This window comes from Taeniopygia guttata, chromosome 1A, assembly GCF_048771995.1.
Source record: "Taeniopygia guttata chromosome 1A, bTaeGut7.mat, whole genome shotgun sequence".
NCBI lineage: Eukaryota > Metazoa > Chordata > Aves > Passeriformes > Estrildidae > Taeniopygia > Taeniopygia guttata.
This window is the reverse complement of record NC_133025.1, coordinates 7,529,309-7,554,925: the sequence shown is the minus strand read 5'-3', so window position 1 is coordinate 7,554,925 and position 25,617 is coordinate 7,529,309. Positions and strand designations below refer to the sequence as shown.

The 25,617-nt window shown below is 43.0% G+C and overlaps 1 protein-coding gene across 2 annotated transcripts in view; it reads right to left on the bottom strand.

The window, feature by feature from the left end:
* Positions 1 to 25,617, bottom strand: part of ELAPOR2 (endosome-lysosome associated apoptosis and autophagy regulator family member 2) — a 96,416-nt gene that overhangs the window by 9,948 nt on the left and 60,851 nt on the right. For both annotated transcript variants that reach the window (XM_030291082.4, XM_072919075.1), the window contains exons 3-17: positions 23,564 to 23,759; positions 22,742 to 22,889; positions 20,100 to 20,186; positions 17,019 to 17,124; positions 16,231 to 16,383; positions 14,900 to 14,988; positions 11,401 to 11,581; positions 10,527 to 10,655; positions 9,521 to 9,611; positions 8,497 to 8,599; positions 7,585 to 7,722; positions 7,047 to 7,310; positions 6,000 to 6,173; positions 4,371 to 4,560; positions 953 to 1,049 (exon numbers count right to left, since the gene is read on the bottom strand). In XM_030291082.4, the coding sequence (XP_030146942.4) occupies positions 953 to 1,049; positions 4,371 to 4,560; positions 6,000 to 6,173; positions 7,047 to 7,310; positions 7,585 to 7,722; positions 8,497 to 8,599; positions 9,521 to 9,611; positions 10,527 to 10,655; positions 11,401 to 11,581; positions 14,900 to 14,988; positions 16,231 to 16,383; positions 17,019 to 17,124; positions 20,100 to 20,186; positions 22,742 to 22,889; positions 23,564 to 23,759 (2,146 nt within the window). The remainder of the gene's footprint in view (positions 1 to 952; positions 1,050 to 4,370; positions 4,561 to 5,999; positions 6,174 to 7,046; positions 7,311 to 7,584; positions 7,723 to 8,496; positions 8,600 to 9,520; positions 9,612 to 10,526; positions 10,656 to 11,400; positions 11,582 to 14,899; positions 14,989 to 16,230; positions 16,384 to 17,018; positions 17,125 to 20,099; positions 20,187 to 22,741; positions 22,890 to 23,563; positions 23,760 to 25,617) is intronic.

Genomic DNA, 25,617 nt, shown 5'->3' with positions numbered 1-25,617 from the left:
AAAGAGCGACAGAACCAGGGTAGGCCTCACCAATTCATCTGAATCTCAAAGTGCTCTGAGATGCTACTCAGGGAATTGCTCTGGTTTTCTAGTTAGTTTGGAATCTGCTGCATAAAGGAGTGAAGTTTCCCACAAAACAGAATTGAATGATTGAAAAGGAGAATCACAGGTGCTGTGGTTGGTGTGTTACTCTGCTGGAGAGTTTCACTCCCAGTCTAGCAACCTGAGAACCAAATTGTCCTGAAATAGCACAGGGCAAAGGGGATTAAAAAAAAAAAATCTTTCTCCCGCATGACAGACACTGTATGCCAAGTTTATGATTTGCTCAAAGTAGGGTCTCAGAATGCAGAATCACATACAAAATTTAAGTATTCACATAAGCATAAAATGCTAATATCCAAAATCCTATATTCAATTAAGTCCCAGCTTACAAACACAGCTGACATGAAGACCAGCATGTAAACATCTGAACTGAGCTGATCTTTGAGCTACTTCCTAATCAAATTGAAGCATTCTTTTTATGGAGAAGAGTGAAGAGTGGGAAAAGCACACTAGTAACTGTGCATGTTGAAACAATTACTTTTTATCTTGATTAGTCCTTTTTTGTAGCATCAAAGTAAACACAAATGAAAATGAAAGAAAATATGCAACCAGAAGTGGACATTTCAAAGTCATATATGAGAAAATATGGAAGGTAACAGAACACTGAAAGTGGCATCTGGATGAATCAAAGCTCTGGGATCACTTTCTATGGATCAAACCTAATTCAGATTTGAGTAAAGAGTGTTTGCTGATTTCATTAGATGATCTTCAACCTGTCAATCAATACCAAGTAGATACTGATTAAAGTGGCAAAGATTAAAGGTGGATTATAGATGTCCCCTCATAGTTTTACTTTCCTCTAAACAAATTAAGTCATCTGACAGAGCAATAAGCAGCATTTTTTACCTACTTGTAAAAGAAATGCACATCCAGTGTTTTGCTTGGAGAGGGAGGAAACATATCTGCCTTGATGCTGATATTTTCCAGCACTGTTTCAACAGTAGCTCCTAAAACATGAGAAATTAAAAAAAAATAAGTAAACATTAATGGATTTTTGAGGGGTCTATTTTCTCAGGTGAGGTGTAATATTTTCTCAGTCTGAAAGGTGTGAATCTTGCTTAATAGCATTTAATGGCATTGCTGTACATTACACACACCTTTTTCTAACTGAACTTTGCAGCTATATATGTTCCTCATACAGTCTGATTTCCTCATGTAGACATAGCAAAATTTAAAAAATTAATAAAACACCCATGTAAATATTTATTACTCTCTTATAATAATTTAAAACAATCACTGGATATTAAAGAAACATAAAATAATTTAAGCTGGCAAAAGGCTACCGAAGATATCTGATGGAACCACTCAGAGCATATGCCTTGAGTGTATAACCCTCACACATCAAAACCATGTAGTGACCTGAGCAATTTGCAGTACTTTGAGAGATGAAATAACAAGACTCAGAAGGATTATGGAATCATAGGCAAGACTTGATGGCACATTTTGGAACAAATGTCGGGCTGGTGTATGAACGACATGGATTTTGGGCAAAAGCTGAAAAGGAGGAAAATGCAATTAATCAAAGTTCTTAGAGATCCTTCCAACCCCATGGACCAAAGAAGACAGAAAATATTGGTGCTCCACTGTAACATTTCAGAAGAGGGAGTTGTACAAAGTGCATCCTTCTAGGGAGTTAAAAATTGACAGAACAAGAAGTGGTAGTGGTCAGAAACTGGTGAAAAGACTGAAGAAAAGAAGTTTTCCACTTGTTCTTGAAACAGTTCACAGAATCACAGACTCATAGAATGGTTTGGTTTGGAAGCAACCATAAAGATCATCTTGTTCCCAACCCCCTGCCATGGGCAGGGACACCTTTCACTAGATCAGGCTGCTCTAATCTCCATTCAATCTCTCTTTGAACACTTCCAGGAATGGGGCAGCCACAACTACTCTGGGCAACCCGTGCCATTGTCTCACTACCCTCACAGGGAAGAACTCTCTTAAAGTTTGAATGCATTACCCCTTGTTCTGTCACTACATGCCCTTGTAAAAAAAACCCTCTCCAGCTCTCCTGCAGCCCCTTTAGGTACTGGAAGACACTCTAAAATCTCCTTGAAGCCTTCTCCTCTCCAGGCTGAACAATCCCAGTTCTCTCAGCCTGTCACCCAGGAGGGGTGATCAACCCTCTGACCATGTTTTGGCCTCCTCTGGACTCACTTCAGCAGGTTCACATCCTTGCTATGTTAGAAAAGGCAAACTTCAACCATTTTAAAATTTAGCAACTGAGATTTTAAAAAGGCACCAGAAGAGCTTGGCATCTTTTCTTTGTATTAGGAAAAAGTCAGGACTATCTCCTTGTTTTTCAAGACAATGACTGCCCTCATTCCTCTAGTGGCAGGAGACAATATTGTCATTTACTGCAATTTACTGGCATGAATGTTTGTGAATTAGAAACCCATACCTAAGAGTGACCTTTAATAGAGCATTTGATGACAGTGAATTGCCAAAAGACTCACAGAGAGAGGATATGGTGACCCAAATTACAAAGTGTCCCTCACAATGAGACAAAATAATGGTAATAGAAAATGGGTTTCAGTTCATGGACAGATGCACAATGACAGAAAGTCAACAAGAATTTATGGAGAACCTCTTTTGTTGAACAAATCTGATCTCATTCCTTGAGTGCTGATGAACTTGGTTGCTAAAGAAATTTATGTAAATTTAGCAAGTATTTCACTAATTACCACATGAGGTTCTAATTAAAAAGTTAGCAGTGTACTATAAATTAAGTGCACACTCTGCATTAAAAACTATTTAGCTAAGTCATTATAAAATTATCTGGCCATGGGAAATTGTCATCAAACGTGGGATGTCTCCAGGCTTCTCTAGGTATCAAAACTGAAGTGTGAAAATGCAAGATAAACATCAGGGATCTGCAAGTAACTATATAATCCATACTGGTAAAGCATGTAGATGAGACAAAGATTAAGTTAATTAAAAATAAAATACAGAGTAACTTGGTTGGTTTACTTAGTAAGATGGTCCCAAAAAAATTCAATATAAGATATATATATATATATATATATATATATATATATATAATTATACAAGTGCAGCAATAATTCAAGGCCAGTCTTCAGAAAGAGATTTTCCCTTGGAAACTGTAACTTTGACATCAGATCCAAGAAGCCATCATTAAATCTCTTAAGTTTGAAGAAAGAGGGATGCAGGGATTCCAAATACAAAAGTGATTTTTATTGTCATTATAGTAAATTAAATACTGGAATCCTATTCCATTCTATACTTTAAAAAAATATAAAATGTTACAGAAGGTGTAGAAAGGGCCTCAAAAGTTATTTAGGTGCTCAAAATAAATACATGATAGCAAGACAATGAGAAGAACATGTTCTACTTAATTTATCAGAAGAGTGTGACAATTCCGGTACACAAAATAGCTCTTCAAGAAGGAAAACATTGGTGTGATCTGGAGAAAGACTAATAAAAAGCAAGAGCTGAAAACTAAAGTCAGGGAAATTCAAATAGGAGACAAGCCTGCTTTAAAAACAGAGAGATAGTGTTTGACCACTGGAAAAAAATACCAGTGAATTGTGGCAAAGTTGTTATTTCTGGCAGTCTTAAAAGTCCAGGTTGAATGCTCTCCCAGAGATGAGCTTTTGTCAAACACAAGTTTCTGGGCTGGGTGCCAGGGAGAATGTACAAACACTCAGTGCCTGTAATGTATAGGTGAGCAGACCAAATGACTTCATTGTCTCATCTGGCCTCAGATTCTGGGGACTTGTGATCTGGACCAATGTAAAACTTAATGATGTGCACAGCCACGTGCTGCCCTAAGCCTCCTGACTCCTTACCTAACTATGTCCCCACATCAGTTTCTTCTAAAATTGCCCAAGTGGGATCTTGGTACGGGCAGAAACACTTGCACTAATGTGACTACCACAGTCATTGCTCTTGTCCTGAGTGAGGTGGGTACAGAACATAAATCAAACCAGTGCATTTTAATTACACTCTCCAGATTTTGCACCGTGAGACCCACCAGACCAAGCACAAGGAAGAGTGAATACCACAGAAACAGAAAACTAAAAATGTGCGCAGCCCTTACTTTTCTCCTCCAGCCATCAGCTCAACTGAAACATCAGCAAAACACAAAGGCATCTGTGCAGAGCTGCTCCACAGCTCAGGAACCATCTCATACCGATCTTGGGCTGCCCCTTCACCCTTCCCTCAAAGTTATGCAGCTGCTGAGCCAAGGATTTACTCTGCAGCCCTGAATACATGAGAGTACAAGAAGAAGAAGACAAACCATGTACCTAAGAACCTGTCAGCAAGGCTGTTGGACTGCAGAGCCAGGGCTGTTCGGAAGCCCTTGCTGTCTGACGGGATGATGGTGGACTGACAGACAAAAGCTCCCACAAAATTGGAAAAATCTTCTGATTCTGCAACCATGTCCTTCAGAGTAACATCTGTGATATTGTCAGTGCAAATTGCCATCTTCTTCCCCTGTGGACAATCAGAAAAAAAGAGAGAAGCTGTTGGTTGTTGATAAGATGCGAAAAAGTTTGGTAAGAGAGAGATTGCAAACTTGCTGATTGCAAACTGGATGAGATTCATTACTTTAGCTTATAACAAGTTGATTTCCTCTATGTGTCTATCATAAGAGGGACAAGCCACAACAAATTGTGCCATTGTCAAAGCTCCCATTAAAGCCTCGTACAGACTCAGAAATACAATGTCACCTCTGGCAGGTGCCTTATCAGAAATCTGTACTGTGGAGCACTCTTCTCTGTTTATCTTGACAGCACAGTGTTTACTTGCAGAGCATCGTAAAATGGCTTGCAAAGGAAAACCCTATTTCCCTTGCCTTTAAATAATATACTGTAGAATACCTCTTTATTTGGGATTTAATCCAGATAAAATATTTTCAAAGCATAAATATATGAAATCCCTAAAAAGATATATAGCCTTCAAGACTGCTTTAATATTGTATGTCAAGATCAGTGCTAGAATCAGAGCAACCTCAATAAAAGACAAATTACCAGACTCAGTTTCCCTAGCGAAATGTCAAGCACTCACCACCTAATCGTATGCTTGGTTGTACTGTAGTACCATTGCAGTAGTTTGGGAAAGTGAAGACCAGATCCACAGAGGAGAGAGCATATCTGTGTGTGGATCTAGCTGTCAGCAGCTCTAACCCAGGTGGTAGTTAAACACACATAGAAGCCTAAAAGTATGCAAAATGCTGTAGATGCTCATTTGTCTTAACTCATGCAAATCCTTTGATACATGGCAAAGAGACTTCAGAACTTTACAGGGCTGAGCATTATTGTTAACTACACATGTTGGCTTTCATGGGACAATGCACAACACTGGCACTGCTCTGAAAGTCAATTTATGTGTGTGACAGCATGCTCTGGTTCAGTCCAAGCTCCAGACAGAGCCTGTTTAACTCACAGACTAAACACGTTTTTCTGCCACTCTCCAAGGCTGCAAAGTCAGCACTGGGCATCTTGGCCACTGGCAGACAGCAGAGTGACCAGGGGCTCTGCATACAACATCTCCAGTGAAGCAATGAGGGATACAGATGGAAAGCAGTTGCCAACTGAAAGACTCAAACTCTTAATTTCAGCTCCTGGGTGGCAGCACACAAAGGTCAGGGTCGTGATGCAAGTGACTTAAAGGCACAAGGAAGAAAAAGCAGGGATGTGACAGGAATTTTCTTCTGAGCTTTATTAATGGCCTATAACACAGTATCTCTGCTCTGAAAAATCACTTGGCTGCTCAAAAGTCCTCTTGCACTGCAAAGCAAGATCCAAAGGGAGGTGTTTGCACAGTGTTGGTGACAACTCAGCTGACAGGGAGTCTTTGTCCTGTCTCAGTGCTACCCCAGAGCATCAACACATTGGTTCATCTTCCCAACCCTCATGCCCAGCCGAGCTCACCTCATTCCCACACAGGCTGATGTTAAAGAAGTGGAAGAACTTGGTCCCTCGGGAAGTGAAGCTAGGTCCACTCATCAATGAGCCCACCTGGCTGAGATTGCTAAAATTGTAATTCAGGCTCTGGTTATCCTTGACATAGGACACCAGGCAATCACTGTAGCAGGCAGAGTGGTCCTGCAAGGCAGAGGCAGTCATTAAAGAGGAGTTATGGAACAGCAGTAAACTATTCACCTCAGAGTTAAAGCATGGGTGCAGAAAGGACTGCTTTCCTTGCTAAGGATGAAGGAGAACTCTGTCCTATTCCTGATCTTTCCCTTGGGATCATTCCCATTCCCGTTTCAGTCCCTTGCAATCATGTATCAGGACTAAAATGTTCCTAAGCCTGGTTTTTCTGTTGTCTGCTGCATTAGCCAAGAGAATGCAATCTCTTGCTTTGTTTTGTTCTGGGTACTTTTAGGATCCCAATGTTCCAGCTTAAAGCCCTGTAAACAGACCAAAACACAACCTTGGTTACACTTGCATTTTGTAAAGGAAACACAAGAAACAGCTCAAGAAACAAGGGCAGGATATGAACGCAGCAGAAGACAGGCAGAATACAAACAAACTGGAGCCATTCTTCCACAACCTGTGCAGCTCCTTGAACATGATAAATGCTTACTTATGCTTACACTTTCATGTAAGAGGAACTTATTACAGGCTTCTAAAGGCCCAGAAACATCATCCAGCTGAGGAAGTCCCTGAGTTTAAAAGAGCAGGCATTGGGATGGTTTTGGTGGAAGTAATGTAGAGACTTGTGCTGTTTGTACACTGTCCACAGTACAGCATCTTGAAATGAACATTTTTTTGAGCTGATGTTGTCACTTTTATCTGATTCTTTACAAACAGAAATTAGACTAGTGACAACTTTCATGGGCTTATTGGTTATAGCCATACCCCAGTGCTCACAAGGCACATGCCTATAGGAAAGCACTACAAGCAGCCCTCCGAGAGCTTCCAGCCCAACAAATCCTGTCTGCCCATGTCCCAGAAACACTGAGGTTTCGGTACCTTGGTGCTCTTGCTGCCAGGCCCACATGGGATGCAGGCCTCCTTGCCGTACACCTGGTGGATGGACAGGAAGGTGTTGGCCGGACACTCCTTGCACTGGCTGCTCTCCTTCTCGATGAAGTGTCCTGGCGGGCAGGGCACGCAGGACGAGCCGGACTGCTCGGAGCCCAGGGCACAGGCCCGGCAAGAAGAGGCCACTCCATCCACTGCGTTGGTCACCGTGATGGAATAGATCTTGGCCATGTCATTGATGAACTGCCTGCTCTGGAACGAGAGCCAAGGAAACACCCCGGTGTCATCACACCATGGCACTGGGACACCGCCCACATCTCTGCACCAATTCAGGGATCAGCTTATCCATGGCTCTGTCCTTCCTCACTGATTGTTTATGCACAGCTGCCTCCCAGGGGCTGCTTTGTGGTGAGAGCCACTCATCCCTTATGGGAAACCTGTGAGCTTCAACAGAGAGCTAGAGCTCTGGCAGAGAGTGTCCAAAGAATGCTGTGTTGTAAAGCCCCACATGTAAAGAAGTACTTACATCTTGGCCCTCATTGATTCTCTGAAAGGCCCAGGTGAATGTGAAGGAAGCATTTTTGGAGATGATGTGAGTGTAGGATTGTCTTTCTTTACTTCTTTCCCATGATTCCACCACATTGGTATTTTTTCGATTAACATCCTACAAAATAGGCATAATTTAAAAAAAAAAAAAAAAAAAGTGTGGTCATACTACACTAAGCACCAATGTTTTATGATCTAGAGATTAGCATATAAAAAGGACTCTGCAATTGCATTTAACATTTAATAAAGCAAACATACTTATTTTCTTTTGCACAACTGACAAAGTTTCAGACTGTTCTAAATTGCCGCCTAATTTCCACACAATTTTCTTTCAATCAAAAGTAGGTTATTTTAAAGAGCTACTAAATACCAAAAAGAACTGGCTTCCCCTTTCAGTGGAAGGGGTAAGGGAGCCATTGCAGATCCATTTGCCTTCCTCAGCTAATGGACATTCAAACAAACATCTGTCTGCTGCACTACTGATCCTCCAGGTCATAAACAGGATCAAGTCTAAATTTCCAAACTGTCTTCTTCCCATCCCCCTGTCCCAGATCTTGACTTGTCACTCTGTTACTAGATGCTAACTCAGCAGCACAAGAGACACTGATAATTTCATCAGTCAGTGTAACGGGGGAAAAATTGGCTCCTTAGTGCCTAATGATTACTTTTAGAGTAAGCACACAGCCAGGAATGGTTCAGAACTCATGTGCTGGAGGAATTTCACTAGGTCATTCATTAAACCCTTCCTGCAAGGGCACTGCAGATACCAAACTAATGCCATGCTTAATCATAATAAACCAAGTGCAACTAATCACACCCATGCAGAGGTATTAAAGTGACTCGTGGAACACCAGGCTCAGTCCCCAGTCATGGAGAAAGAGGTCTCACTTACTGCCATAAAGTACAGCACACAATCTGCTGAACAGATGGTCTCAAAAATAAAAGTAATCCGTCCGAGTTCTGACCCAGTTGCTCCCGTCACTGATGTTGGAGGTCTGTTTAACAGAGAAGGAACAAAATATTTATACAGTGCTCTCCAGACAGGCAGCAGTCAATCCTTCAAATTCCTTTTTGTACAGTGAAGTCCTGTCACAGAAAACCTGACCTTGCACAATGGTGGGAGCCTCTGCACTGAGTACAGGCTGCAGCAGGGTCATTTTTTAAGTGTCTAAATTCTTTATTGTACACTTCCCTCCTTATAATGAATGCCCAGATTTGACCATATTGCTAGGGAGCCTTATTATTAAAACACATTACATACTTCAAGTGATTTACACCAATGTAATTGTATCTACCTCAGCTGGAAAACAGCAGAGGGAGGGTGAAGTTCATCTTCCACACCTTACTGGTCTCAACATTCAGCACCTGGTCTGAGCTAGGAATCTAAGCTCACTCTTTTGACAGAGACACAAGCACCTCTAGCAGGTATTTCAGCTTGTCTGAGGGTTCAGGAGTGGAGGAATTCCCACTGTCCTGCAATGCCTGCATCTCCCCACTGGCTCCAAGGGAAGCACAGACTGTGGAGGCTTCCTGGAGCCACAGGGCAAAGTAATTTGGGTTTCACTAAAATACTTTTAGGGCAGGTTACACTATCCACCCCGTGGCAGGTTTAGCTGGGTACTGTGGAATAATTTAGAAACCGAGGGATAGCAATATCTTTTCTCAGTTTCCAGACAGCCAACTGTCTGAATCTTAGTCTCAAGAAAATACTGCTAAAAACCAAGGTCTCACATGCTTGCCTCTCTCAATGGACAAACTGGGGACATGGGAATAAAATTCAAGATTCCTCTTGTCTCTTATTCATTACATTATTCCACTTCAGAAAGAAAGACTCAGATCATCCCTGGGATAATGTGAAAGAGGTATAAGAGACAGAAATAACTGAGAAGTAGATGAAAAAATATCCCATTCCTTACTTAAATCCTGGGATGTGCAGGTTCAAGATAAGATAGTCATTGTCAGAGCCTCCTGCCCCACTCTGGATGTGATCACCAGCCACCTCCCAACCTTCACAGGACAGAAAAAGAAAAAAAATAATCAATAAATGGGTGGCAAAAGAAATCTATGCTACCATAATTTTAAACAATTCAGTATTTCAGTGTATTTTAAAGATGCCTAATATAAACTACAGAACAATATCATGATAATTTGAATGAAGAATTTCAGCAATTGTATGAACTGCTGATTTTTCAGGCAATTTTCACCTTTCAAATCAGCAGAGCAATTGATATTCCCTGATCTGTGCTGTGCAGCTCAAGGGGGATAATCCATCCGATATCTTTCAGCCTTAAAACAGATGAATCAGTGAACCTGTGTGTTAAATGTTAAGCACATACTTCAGTTGCCCTCTGCTCAACACGCATAATTCAAAGCTTGAGTTACATCGGTCTGACAGGTTGGATCAGACTGGAGAAAATCTGTCAGAGAAGGTTGGAGAAGTCCCAAAAAGGATCATTTTCACCAGTGAGCTGTGACTGCTCTCTGCTGCAATTTTAGCACATGTGCAGAGAGAAAGCTCTGAGCATTAAAGGAATAAAATTACAGACTGTAATTAAGTTTTCCAAAAGAATTATGTGTGACCTTGATGGGCATAGTTATCACAAAGCAGAAATGAGATAAACTAGGCAGAAGACAAAACAATGTTTTTTATAATGGGGATATAAACACATCTGAGCATCTTTGCTGAAGGAACTTCACACAGGCTGCAGCTCCTGCCCTCCTCTGGTATACAAGAGATTTTTTATTCCTTTGTGATACTCTGACATTGCTTCCCACAGGAAATTTCAAGCCTGGTGCAACTAAAGGAGAGGGAGGAAACTGTGCTGTGAGTCACACAGCCAAGAGCAAACTCATTTTGATGGGTGCTCCATGACAGCAGGGATCCATGCAGGAGACAGGCACACAACAGGGAGTTTGGCTCACCATTCATCCCATCACACTTTGAGTTGCCAACATTAAAGCAAGACGTCTTCATGTTTCCTGGCAGGATGTTCCACCACTTGTATTCAAACCCAAGAGCTGGTTCAGTCCCAGCAGGGCAGGCTTTGCACTCTAAAAGTGAGAGGGCAGAAAAGGATATCACACAGCCAAGGCATATGTCAAACAGTGCTTTGAAGAACATAGATACTGCTTTTTTACTCTCTGGTGCAAGTAATAAGCAAAGAAAATAATTAATTTCTTTGTAGTTAAACAGTCAAAGATTTATCAGGAACAGGAGAGCGGAAGTGAGACCAACATTTTGTAAATTGTAGATCATAGTGTTGTGTTAAGTAATCTGCAACTGGTCCCCTAAGTCACACTTTTTAGTAGATTCAGCTGACAGTTTTGCAAACAAGAGCTCCCACAAAATGCTGTAGGGGACCATTGGGCCAATGCATCTCAGAATCAACTCTAGCCAGAGTTTAGGCTAGACAATGTTGGCGGGGTATTCATCTGACTGGGCTTAAAATGAGGTTTTCGCAGGAAAGAATTTGGCATCGATAGGAGAATGGTTGAGGAGGAATTGCTGACTGGAAAAGTTCTGATTCCCCTCTCAGAATCCCTTAAAATAACTCTCAGGATGTCTATATCAGCCAAGAAATGCATCCAGAACACAGCAGGTCAACTTAGAGCAGCAATCCCTGATAAGAAAGGACTCAGGAGAGAAAGCAGATATCCACATGCTGCTCTCCGATGTTATTTAACAAGTATTTAACACAAAATGAACACTGGCTTATGATGAGTGTTACTAAACTAAGTCACATACAAGCAGATGGCTGCTTTTGGAGACACACAAAATTTTTTTGCAGACTCCTACCCTGTGTCCCATCCGAAAATGTGCCTGGTGGGCAGGGAGTACAGGAAGATGAGGCATTGTTGTAAAAGCCAGGATTGCAGGGTGGACAGTCCTGCCTCTCTCCAGAAGGAGGCAGGGTCAATGCATCGGGGAGATCCTCTCTGCAGATCTTGGGTTCAATCCACTTGTACATGATCTGAGTCTGGAAGGAGGAGACACTGAGCACACACGGTGTACTAGGAAGTTTTAGGACTAGATGCACAAATGAAGATCCCCCTTGCAAACTAAATTATGGTATTCCCATCATTTTAGGCCATAAACAGACCTTGCACACACAGGACAATATAGGGAAGTGCAGGTAAGGGAAACAGAAATTACTGGGTTCACAGAAGATTCCAATATATGAGGCTTTAGGGACAAAACAAAAATTCTAAGATATGAGGTTTTAAGGACAAAACAAAACAGAACAGCAATTAAAACAATTACTATTTAATTAGTAAATTTCCTATTTAATTAGTAAAATTAATTCCTATTTAATTAGTAAATTTCCCCATACAAGCAGTTCTGAGGAACATCAGATAAATAATTCTAACTGGATATGCAATCTCTGCATTTTAACCACAGTAACACAATACATAACTTCTGCCATATAAAAGCTCTTTATTTGGATTAGCAGAGAGAATTACAAGTTCTGCATTTTTAATTCATACTGGCCTGTTCTTTGAAAAGTCCCTAATTTCTCTCCTGCCATTTTTCACCTATTGAGAAAATGTCAAAACCATGCAGGAACTCTCCCCAAGCCTCTCCAATCCCTTGTCATCACATAAGGAGCAGCTTATGCACACTGAATCAGTCCATAGTGTCACCATATCATCACCCCCCTTTCAGGACACAAGTTTCTGTCTTCAGGAGAAGCATTGGTTGAGATGCATCATCCACAAAGTTGTGTTTCAGATTTCATCTGACTTCGTGTCTCTCTCTGAAAGGGTTTTACATCTCAAGATGAAACTTAGCTGAGTTCCACAGCTGAGAAACCCAACTGGCAAGAGTTTAATCTGCTCACAGCTCCCACTCTGGGTACTTCCACCCCTTGGTCCCAGCAATCAGGGATCTTTGAGGCTGCAGGTTCAGCCTCAAAGGGAGATTTCACCTTCAATTCAATTCAATTAATTTGATCCAGACCCCCTGTCACCCTGGGCCTTGAGCTGCTTAGGGTAAGAGCTGCACTCAGGGTTAGCCCTCTGCTAACACAGAGCACTTGAAATATTGATCCTTCCTGAAACCGTTTCACAGAATAACCTGGGAGAAGCCTCAGTTCAGGCTCAGGCCCGGGCTCCTGGGAGTTCCAGTGATGCTGAGGCTCTCATTCTCCATCCCTGCCTGTGCTTTGTTGCAGCCATGCCTGTGCCAGGTCATGCTCCCTGGCTGACCCATGGACACAATGTCCCAGCTCCACACTGGTCCTGCCTCATCTCCATGGACTTGTCTGGCCACCTTGGCTGAATCTGGTCACTGGCACAGGGTCCTCAAGCACTGAGGGACTGTTCCTGCTACCAGACTGGCACCTCTCCTTCTGGATCAGCCTGTCCTTGCAGCTCCTGGACATTTGGAGGATTTTCTGGAGAATCACCCCAGAAATGCTTCAGCTTCATCAGGGTGCACAGCATTTAAAATAAAAAGGCCCAGGAGCTGGCAAAGCACCTGTGTGGCTGCCCAGAGCCCAGACACGCTGCCTACCTCAGGAATCCTACAGCATCTGAGCAGGGAGAAGAGGGTCAGAGGGTGCCTGTGGCCATGTGGTGAGGGATTTCTGAGACTGGGGCTGAAGCATTCAACTTGGGATATTTAAAACAGCAGGTAGATGAAAAGTCAAGAGTAAAGTGCATAAATCTCCAGAGGCCCCTTCTACACATGGAGTGAGACACCAGAAAGGAGACAACAATCTATTGTTCAGTGAAAACCTGGCTTATTTTAGCAACCATGGATCAATAGGCTGGTCCTTTACAGCCACTGTTCTCTGGCCTGCAGAGTCAGGCCCTCCCACTAAGCTGCTTCACGTGGAGAGATGGCTGTGGAGTACAGCAAACCTGAACCAATTTCCAGACATGCAGAGCAGTGAAACCAACCCTGAAAACTCAGCCACTATCTGTGTGCCTGTGACACCTGCTGCTCTCATTGCAACTGGACGGTGAAGGCTGTCTGCAGAAAAACCCACTTTGCATTCTAATGACATCCATCAGTAAAGGGAAAGGCCAGTGGAAAGGCAGGAAAAGGGTCAAATAATAAAATAATAGGAACTTTTTAAGTGTCAGGGAGACTTGGGCCACAGAGAGCAGTGACAGAACAATCCACAGGAGTCTGCAATTAAAGCTGTAGCTGGTGTAGCTGTGAACACTGCTGCTAATTTCTTGAGTCATTAGAGACAGTTAACAGAGCAGAAATGAGTAAGTCAAGACCAGGTTGCAGAGCCTGGCAGCTCTGGGGTTAAACTCACTGATGCTTTGTTATCAAAGCATACGAGCTCTCAGCTGCATTTTAGAACTCACTGATCAGGAGACTCCAAAATACTCAACCCTGCCAGCAAATATTAGGCCAGCAACATACAGGGGTTAGTGAATTTGAATATTTGTGATTCCATCTGAGAGATGGGATCTAAGAGAGATGGGAAAGGAAAGACATGAAACAGGCCTGACCATGTGTCCACACCTCTGTGGGTTTCCGATAGCAGTAAACAGCAGTTCCTTCTCCAAATCCCTCCAAAACTTCCACTTGACTACTAGCACAAAGCCAGGCTGCTCCAACAGGAGGTCCCTCTGTGACAGACCAAGTGGATCTAGGGTCTCTGGGTGAAACAATGTCCTGAGAGTCCAGGTTATTTGTGGGATCCCATGGGACAAGCACATTTCCAGCAGCTAAGCTGACACACATGAACGCTCCAGACTATCTATATACCATTATTTTACCTGACTACAGGCAGGAGTTTGACCTGTCCTCTGATGCTAAAACCAAGGGACATGAGATACTTCATACCTATGCAGCCAAACACTCCTCCACCTGAAACAGAGATGGTCATATCCAATGCTCCTGGGCCATGGTATCACCTGAATCATGCCTGGGCACTGCTGGGATAGTCATCACAAGCTTAAAGCATGCCAGAAAGGTTATTAACAACTAGAGAGATGGGTTTATGCTGGGACAGTACTTCACCCTGTGTTCCAGCAGCATGGACGTATGAAAGCAGCCCCAGTGACCCCATCAGACCCATTACAAGTGCAAGGAGCTTATCATCTCACCAAAACACATCCCTTAAGCAGACCCAGACCAGGCAAATTATTGCAAAGGGATAAAGGCCACAGAGAGGCCAGGCAAAGGACAAGCCCAAAGCCTTGGATTCAATACTGAAAGCAAAATTGGGAAAGTAACTGGGAAATGGATTCCTAAAAAGAACTACCTTGCTTTCAAATGCAGAGATAGCACTAAGGTCAGTGAGCTTAAAAATGGTATCTTGCCTTCTACTTACTTTTCCCTCCTTATCACATGGGGTATGGATCTGGAAAAAGTCTTTGCTTGTGCATGGCGGTCGCTCTATGCATGCACTGGATCCCTCCTCTAAAAGAAAAGGTGAGAAATAGGATATTAAACCATCAGATGGTCCCTGGAAACAAATGTAACAAGTTTGAAATTTGGAGGTTAAAATGAGTGACCAGAAAATTATAAAAGGAAGATGAAAAATCAAGTTCTTCCCCTGAAATGAAGCAGGGGAACAGGGAAAATACTAGCTGTGCTTATACGGTCACACTGAAATTCACTGATTCAGTGTATGCAGGGGCAATTATTAGAAATAAGTTTTTTTACTCTGAGGATGGTGAGACACTGGAGCAGGTCACCCAGAAAAGTTGTGAATATCAATCAAGGCCTGGTTGGACAGAGCTTTGAGCAAACTGGTCTAGTGAAAATTCCCTGCCCATGGCACAGGGGTTGGAATGAGATGATCTCTAAGGTCCTTTCCAACCCAAACCACTCTATAATACTATCAAACCCTCTCCCCCCTTCAAACAGACATTTATACAGTTTACCAAACATGGAAATATTTTCTCACTTGATAAGGAACAAAACCACTCTAATCCTGTAGAAACTTCCTTACAACACTGGCCCAGTTTTTTCCCTTGCCAGATAATTTTGTGATATTTCCATTCCCATTGCGAGTGGAGGCACAGGTCTCCAAGCATTTACAACCACTGGCGATAGCAGGTGCTATGGTCAGTAACTGGTGCTTCAAGAACTTTCTAAAACTGCAACAAGGAAGAAATCTGAAGACCTTTTGACTATGAAGAATAGATTAAGACCATATCATTTGCAGATCACCACCTGAACATAGCTGGAAATGCAGAGGACTTACTTTGGGACTAGGTTTTACAACTAGATCACCCCATTTTTCAACACCATAGGAGGCAAGGGCAAGGCAGGGGAGAGCATTTGGAAAGGACATTCCTCAAAACGTGTTAAGGCTGAAGGTAGTGATGAAGCGAATTCGTGTCATCACCAACCTGTAACACAAATTACCACGAGAGGGCACAGCCTGCCTGCTCTATCCTTCAGAAGAACTATCCCCTTCCTGCTCATCAATGTCTCCATCCCTTCATGCTAACACTGATGACACTAACAGCGTTTGACTGTGGCCCATTATGTATCTATGTGCCCTCTGCATATTTTGGGAAGTCAATCATTTCCCCTTTACAATCTACTGGAGACTGTCATTGCTGGATGCAGCCACGCTGACATCTGAAACAGCCGGTGACTGCACATACTCAGCCCTTCCTGGGTTTTGCTTGTCCCACTTGGTTTATGTACCTGCATAATACATTTCTTCTTTACACTTGGTGCACTCCTTAGCTCCTTTCTCAGAATAAGTGTCTCGTGGGCACACCTGGCAGCCAGATGCACCTGGTTTGTCGCTGAAGGTACCAGGCTTGCACGCGAAGCATTCAGACGTGTACGCAACTCCTGTAAGGAAAATTCTGGGTAAAGCATTGAAAAAGACCCATCTTTAACTGCTGCCTACCTGGGCTTATGGCTGAGAGCAAACCAGCTGTATAAAACAGCATAAAAACCCCACTCAGTTTCATCACTCACTTTAGAAACTTTGGCTTTGCTGACTCATAATTTAGGTCTTTAATCTTTATACCTCAATTAAAGTCCGACCCATCTAAGAACCTTATTTGACACTCCCAGTTTTATTATACTTAGAATTAGACCAAAAGAGCAATTACTGATAAAACATATCATTATTAATTCAACTCTCATTGTTATGATATATATCCATTTATCACTATTGAGAGGCTTACAATAACCATGGTCTTTCTATTCTACAATAAAGAAAACCTGATTATTCCTTTTTCTCTCTATTTGCTAATCCAGTCTTCTCCAGTAGATGGCAACATTTTCCAGATAAACTAATTTTTCAGCCTTTCCTCACTGTGAAGTTTTGCTGTTCTGTTTCTACTCTTCAGAGGAGGAGATAGAGGTCAAGGAGCTAAAAAAAAGCCACTTCAGTACTGTAGGCACAGCAGTAGAAATAGCACTTGGCAAACATTGTGACAAAAAAGTGAGATAAAACCTCAAAGACAAATTCTACTTACCTTCAATTGTGATGTTCTTCACTAAAACTGGTTTTACAACTTTGGAGCCCATGAGAATCCCTGTTGTTCTCCAGTATAATATATTGCTACCTGATTTCAGAGTTACCTGCAACAACACGTGTGAGTTAGCAAACATCCCCTTACCAAGACATTGTTTCATTTCCTACTTCCATTCAAATTTCTTGCATCCTAATAGCTTTTCCTGTGCTGTTCAGTGGGTCAAGAGGTAATGGTAAAGCAATAGACAAATGCTGTACAGACATATCTGAGGAGTGCCAAAGTGTGCTTTATGAAAATGTTTCTCAATGCCCCAGTTGGAAAAACACCAAGAGCTGTTTCTGACCTTATAGTAAGCAGAATTTGGAAAAAGCTGTTCCTGTCTGTATCCAATTACCCCTGGCACTCAAGAGCTTTTATCTCCAGCCTTATGTTCAGATACAGTCAATCAGTTTGTTTTTAAAGCCTTGAGATACACTTTCATAAAGAAACTCGACATGACCTAGAGTTCGAAAATCCAGTTCACAAGTGAGTTTTGTTTATAGGTTTTAAAAATCAAGCTCTGCCTGCGTGTAACACTACAATATCATGACCAGTGAGCCAGGAACAAACCATGGCTACCTCCAGCAGCAGTCTCATCCTTCCTGCTCACTCCTGACTGCAAACAGCAAATGAGATGCAGAAAACAGCCTGGTTTCCGACTGCCCTGACCCACTTGTTTTCATGGCGTGGTTCAGCAAGTGACTGCACAACCCCTGTGGAAGGGTGGTGGGTTAGTGGCATCATGGCTGAGGTAAGGGGCAGTAGGAAGGCAGGAAAACTCCTCCAGCAGCAGTTTTGGTGCCTTCTGCCTTCAACTCAGCTGTGTAACTGCAGTGTAACTCTCATCACTAAAAGCAGCAGGTTCACCAAGCCTCTGCCTGGCCTGCAAAGCTGTTCCATATCTACTAGCTCAGTACAAGTTGTTTACTGCCAATAGCAGGGTAATGGCCTGAAAGTGCTATATTTTCACACAAGAAGAGGAATAAACTCTACCAGCACAAGGGTCCAGGATAATGAGATTTACAGCAGGCCTGGCAGGACCAGAGTTTTTGTTCACCCAGGATAAGGAGTTGAAAAATTTAGCAAAGTAGAAGTACAGCATATTGTTTCTCCCACACCCAAACATCTGCTACCCACAGGGGCAGAGGAGAGCTGAGCTATCGCGTGTAACAGGGGAGCTGGGACCATATTGAAACAGGCATCAGGCTGTGTGAGGTGAGGTACCCGACACCAGCTCCAGTGCAGCAGGATTCACCTGCTGAGAGCAGAGACTGCAGCACCTGGAAAACATGCTCACAGAAAACACCCTGACAGGCTTTTCAGTGCAGAAAAAGTCCTTCAGGACAGCCAAAATCATCATCTCACCTAGCTCATATGTCTACATTTCAGCCAGCCATCCCAAAAACTTTCATACTTTCATACAGAGTGAGGACACTTGCATACCCCAGATGACAAGCTCAGGTGGCACCATCTCCCATGGAAACTGCCTACATCCCTCAGCTCAATGCCCTGGCCTTGGGTCTACCTCTCAGCTCATGCCACTCATCCCTCCTCAGCCAGCTTTCCAGCCTCCTGGTGTAACCTGCACTGGTCTTGCACCTGACCTAACAGGCGCTCCAACCACAGCTGGCTCAGAAATACTGTTTCTCCCCCAGGAGGAAAAGCACACCATGAAAAACAGAGAATGTGCTGCTGCCTATGCCCACAAAAGCCTTTTTCTTCTGGCATAATGTCACCCGTGCTGTGTGGGAATCCAGGGCTTCCCTCTGGCTGCCCTGGCAGGTCTGGGACCCTGGCAGGGGTCAGGAACCCCCCTGGACAGAGCCCCCAGAGACACTGTCTGTGATCTCGTCCAGGGAAAAGAGTTTTCAATCTTACAGGATGAATTACAAGCTTTGAGTGTTTGATAAGAGTAATAATTAAGTGTGGCACGGGTGCAAAAGTAAAATTTTAGGTTTCTAGATTAGGGGTTCAGAGGGGACAAGATGGAGGAATTGGGTGTGTCTTGTCCTTTTCCTCCTTCTTCATGCCCTCCATGTTTCACTGTAGTGTTGGCATTTTTCTGTTGGTTTAGGCTGGGGACACACTGTTCAACGTAGGTGACAGATATTGGCACATTATTGTAAATATAGCACAGGTAGTTTCTGGTATTTAATGTTTGTAACATCCCACTGAGGGCAGAGCCCCACACGCTGCCCTGCAGGACAGACCTGCGGCAGGGTAGCAGAACATGTTATAGATAAGCAAGAATAAACAACCTTGAAACAGCACAGACGAATTATGGCTTCTTCTTTGGCAGCGGGGCAGAAAGACAGAAACTTTCTACAATCTTGGAATCATCAATACCACAGATTCCAACAGTGCTGGGCTTTTGCTGATATGGCTCTGGGGACAAGGGTATGATGGTACAGTGGAAGTCAGGCTTCAGCTGATGAGCTGGTGTGCACATGATCCTGTGAACACGATGCTCACAGGGCAAACTCAGCCAGCTGGGTCACAGGCCAGCCAAACATCCTACCCCCAACATGGACAGGCTCATATCTGTGCTGCAGGAGCCATCCTGGTGCTGCCAGCTGGTTTTTCACACAAGCCCCCATGGAGCAGGAGTTGGGTGCAGTCCAGCTCTTCTGCACACACTTGAGAATGAAATGCCCACCCTGCTTGTCTCCACACCCCACTCCCACTGCACTGCCGAGACACAGAGAATAATCCTGTGTTCTCATGAGCAAACAGCTATTGTACAAGATTTCAATTACAATCATGCAGAGTGATTGTGGCATGCAGATTTGCATAAATCTATTTAACTTCATAAAACACTTAATTCAAAGCCCAGGAAAATCAATACAAAGTCTTGCATCTATATAATTTCCTTTGGGATCAGCCCCTAAGGCATCTCCATGACTTTTCCCCTCTGTACTAGGAAAGCTCTGCTTCTTAAAATGCATACACAGGACCTGGCCTATGTTTGGTGTCAGGACACGGGAAATTACAGACATTTATAAATGGAAAGAAACTTCTTGAAGGAATTTTTCACAGACTTACAGAATGAGAGCCCCACTCCCCGTTGTCTGTGAGCTTCACCCATTTGTCTGCTGTGGAGTCCATTTCTTTGCACTGGTCATTTTGTATCTGTTAAGAAAAACACAAGATCAGTGACTACAATCAGGTGCATCTCTCTGTCAGCATAATGACTTCTGATAATTATAAGATTCAGCTCTATTTCCCTTGTCTACATATTTAGACAGCTGCCTTACTTGTGGCAAAATAAACCCCCAACTTTCAACATCTGTTACAGCTTAACAGTGCCTCCACTGGCCCCCCTCTGACACAGATGGTAAAAAAAGAGCAGGCTGAGATGATCTCAGACTTGTCCTCACACTATATGGGCAGAAAAGGATGCTGAGCATCTTATCTTGCTGCTTTCTCCTTCTTCTGAGCCTACCAAAACTTAATTCTCTAAAATGCAGAGGCTTCTAAGTCATAGGGGAAGCAGGAGTGGATGGGCCCAAGCAGGAAGACAAAGTGTTTTCTCTACAGCCAATATGTGCTTTGCCTTTGGCCTGCTGCCACCTGACCTAGGAATGAGAGTGAAGCTATCAAGGCAGAGGCAACATGCCATGGAGAGTCTGTTCTGGCAGAAGGGTGAGGCTGGTTGTCCCTTGCTCATAAGCATTTCCTTACAGCAGGGTAATGTGCACTTCTTCCTTCTTATTTCTTATATCTTCTCATCTTCTCAGATGGAAAAGGATGAAGTCCCTTTGAGGCACGAGATCACATACTCAGCTTTTATTGCACCAGGGAGAAAGGCCACTTCAACATTTTCAGCCACTTGACCTGGAGTCAAGGATCCTCCTTAAAGTTGCTCCAAATCAAATCTGAAAAAAGCTGTGCAACTCCACATCCTCCAAAGCATCTATGCACTCAATTCCCACCTAGACCAACTGCATTGAGAAAAAGAGGTGTGAAGAAGCACCTGTGTAGAAGGAAAATCCCTAATTATCTTCTGCAACCTGAGCTGCAGCACCCTTGTGTCTTGGTTCCCACCTGCAAAGAGGAGGTAAGAATATATAGCCTCTTCTCATCAGGTGAAAAGGGCTTTAATATGTAAATAGAGCCAAGGAAGGGCAGAAAAAACACCTCACCATTTCCCAGTAACCTGCCACTGCCACTGAAATGCCACTGTCTGGAGCTAAAGTGTCATTGTTAAATATATTTAAGCACAAAGGCATGCTGGAGGAAAAAAAATAATACTTTTGCAGGAGCATTAAATATGGCTTCCCTGAAATACTGAGGCTGACTATGAATTTATGAGCATTTCTATAAAGGACTGCACCACTCATTGCTTCTTGAGCAGAGAATGATAAATTCAGAGAAGGTGAATGAGTGGGATACGGATAAAAGCAATAATCAAGAATCCATTTTCAAAGCCAGTGCTCAGAGACACAATATATTTGTTCTATTGCAGGAGCAGATCTGCCAGTCACGCAACTGGAGCTGGGATTCATAATCCTGGCACATTCACCTGACAGCAGAAAGCATACTTGCTGCTTTATTCCCGTGAAGAAGGCAGGGTAGTCTAATACAAACAGAAATGGCTAAATAACATTGCCTGCACAGTCTGTTATCCAAGTGCCTTAGCAATCTATCACCCTGATGTAGCAGCATGAAGGTGCCTGAACAGGTAATTTTTGTCTTCCTTTCCCAGCCCACTAAAGGTAAGATACTTTGCACTTCTTCCCAAACTTCAATAAATATTAACCAACACCAGCTAAGACTTCTCACTCCTGTGAGGTGCCATGAGCTGTGTCTTTCTGATGAAAAACAGAGCTTGTCAGACAGATAACGGGTCAGTAGCAAAGGAGACTGAAAATTTCTAGACATCTGCCTCTCTGAGTCACCCTCCCATTCCCTTTTCTTCTGTCCCAAATGGCAGGTACAACACAACAAGGACAGTGGAACCTTCCAAAGCACCGCAGTAAGGTGGGGCATTTACACCCCACTGCAAATCCTGATGCTGGGAACCCTCCAGCTCACAGGGCAGCAGCATCCAGGTGGGCAGAGCAGGGTTGCCTTCCCCATTCTGGTCACTGCTGACCAGAGAGTTTCAGCAATTTGAGCACACCGTGGTGCAAGCCCAGCCAGGCTGTTCCTATGTCAGAGCTAATGATCCCCAGCCCCTCTGTTTCACAGCACAGACACATCCTCAGAGACTAATTCCTACTGAAAGTCAACTGAATTTCTCCTGCTTTTCTTTTCATCTTAATTACTAAATTACTAGGACACAAACTGACCTAAAACTAAAGGTTTCCACATAGTACCACCTTGGAAGAAGTCTATTTAAATGTCAAGTCCCTTCAAAGACATCTCCAGTCAGACACCCCTAAATAGGAGCATCTACCACCAACACCTGTCTTGCAGAAGGCTGAACTAACTGGGGCAGTTATGACCCCTAATGGCAAAACCCCAGTGCATGGAAAATAGGATCAGTTCAGACTGAGTTTTGAAGATAAAATAAATGCCACAAGACAGAATAAGTGACAGAAGGAGAAGGAGTTTTTTTTTATATTGTTCAGCAATAACAAGTTATGGGCATGCAGGGAAGTTAAAAGGGGGAGAGCTACTGCTAATGATCTGGGGCAAATTCTTACAATATAAGGTTGGATTCACCATTTAAAAGGCCTTACAAAAAATTCAAAGAAGATATTGTTGTCAATATACTGGTATTCAAAGAAGACAGAGCCGGATTTCTTCAGGTGCACAGCGTAGATGAGAGAAACTGTACAGTCATCCCTGTTTGACTCTATGTAATTCCCTCGAGGCGTCCATGAAGAGCTGATGAACATAAACAGAACAAGCCTCAACTGAGATCACAGATACTGAGGAGACTTTTTGTATACTACTATTCAACAACATGTTATATAATACCCCAGAATCCCACAACAGCTAACTGCAGTGAATTTTTAAATTTATTACAGGATCTCCATTTATTTTTCAGATATAGTAAATATAATCATTTTATTATATATATATTTCTTTATGTTACATGAATAATATAAAATACTTTTCCTTGAAACTGTGCATGGGAAAGGATATGGTATGAAAAATTTAGGACTCAGCCTATATAAGAAAGGTTTATTATCCACAGGTTCAATATACCCCAAATTACATTCAGAAACAGCCTTCTGCAAGCACCACAGGTCTCTAAATAGGCTGTAAAAGGACCTTTTAGCCACATTCACTATACCATGACCCTGGAGCTTTCCAGCTACAAGTAAGAGCAACCCCAGGCTGGTCTTAAACTCACTGGCTGCTGATGAGCCCAGGGAGATCACGTTGGCAGCAAAGAGATGGGGCTACAGATTTCACCTCCCAGCCATTCTTGTTTGCCTTTAGCAGGGCTGGCTATCCTCTGCAGAGCTTAGATGAGTCTTTAAGCAGCTTTGTGCTGCTGAGCTGTCTGAGGATACCCACAGCTGCCTAACCCAGGGGCAAACAGAGCTCCTCACTTGTTGCAGCTGTTGGCTTTGCTCTCAGATGAGCTGACAGCCGTGTCCATGAAAGTCGCCACATTGGAGAATCCTGCTGGCAGCTCATCCCACTCATCAAACTTGATCCCGCTGCCCAGTGAGTAGGTCCCCTCTGCACATTTGCTGCACACTTGGTTCTTCATCTCCAGGTACTCACCAGAGGCACAGGAGAAAGCTGGGGAGACAAACATTAACAATATAGGAATGGATTCATCAATCCTTATTAATTTTTTTTCCTGCCACTTAATTAATTAAGATTGAACTGCCACTAAAGGGAACCAAACAGAATGTCCTAGTCCCAGGAACACAACAGCAGAACTACCAACATCATCGACAAAATTGAGATGTTCACCTGGGTTTTCACTGAACCCAAACCCCAGTGACAGCTCCTGATTTGCTGCTTGCCTCCATTGGCATAAGAAGATTTTTAGAAATAAAATCTCTATGGACACATTGTGTTCAAAAGCAATTTGTAAAAATGAGGATTTATAATAGAGTTCTCCTCACCCTTGCTCACCCAACTGTTACACCTTGAACTCAATTAAAGCCACCAGTACTTGAGAACTAGAACAGACTTTTCTCACTCACCTAAGCTAAGAAGGGCATACAGCAGCATGAGTCAATATAACACTACAAACCTTGTCTGAGAGTAGCAGACCTAACCCAAAGGCTCCTCTGTATTTCTTCTCATATGAACTACCTACAAAGCCTCAAACATCTTGCCTGATAGACCATGTGGTCTTGGAAAAGGTCACCCACAGGTTTGTGACTAGAAGATGAGGATCTTTGATTATGGTGACATTAACATGCTGAGAAAATAACCACTGGTTGTCAGCACAGCAAAGACATTATTCAAAATCTGTGTAATTAAGGGAAGTACAATTAGGAGGTATATTCACAAAGTGCTTTTTTTTTCTGATGTCTCTAAAATTATTTCCTCCAAATAGCTGTATGCTCCTTGTCCCCCATATCACATCTCTTCCTGCTAAGGGAAGATTAGTCCCATTATGAAACAGAAAACTGGACAGTATGCCCACAGAGCCCCAAGTCTGTGTCACAGTCATAACTCCTGCCTGGACACTTATTTCAATGTCAGACCATCCCACTTTCACTCAGTACCATCCTCTTTAAGACTGAACACCCTGAATGGAAAACAAATGAGCACTTTCTGCAGCCCATAGTACTTCCTATGATGTTTGCAGATTTTTTAACTACACCAGTCAAGCCAAAGCAGGATCCAGAGCAACGAACACAACTCACATCCCAAGAAATGATGGGATTTTCTTCTGTTTCACACATGCCACATTGCACAGTGACAGATATTGCATACACTCTTTGACAGACATAAACTCATTAGCTTGAGAAACTGCAGGATGAGATCAGACTGGCAGCCAAAGTGCTGAAACTGGCCCAAAACAATGATGCCGGCTGAAGTCCCAGAAAATGTGGTTCCACAGATGTGCCAGTGTTTATCTAAACTGCAGAAAAACTTGCTTTATTGTAAGCACTTTGATTAACTCATGGCTACGTAACACAAATCTCCATCTGAATCCAACTAACAGTTCTGGCTCCCATTTCTGTACCAGTACCACAGGATTTCTTTCTGTAATTGTCCTTGATGCGTGCCACTGGAAAGCAGATTGAAGGTCTATTTTGATGGAATGATCTGCCAAAGGGTCATTTTTCCTTCTTGGTCTTATCAGCATACTCTGAATTTGAACTAATGTCTTTTAAACCAACAAATTTCTAACCCTGTTGTCCACTGGTGATGGACCAAGAAGGAAAGTGGGCAGGATCCAGGCAGAGATGGGTGGGAATGAACAAGGAAATCCTGCCATGATGGATTTCTGTGAAAGACTGACAGACAGACAAAAAATCCACCCTCAGTGAGGGCAAGTGGTTCACTACAGGCAGTGGCACACGAGGTAGAGCTAACACCCCACCTGACTGACTGTGTGACCGAAGCTCAAGCCATAGGATCTCCCTGCAGCTGGAGTGGGAAAAGCTTTCTTCAGAGATTTGGGCAAAAGCAG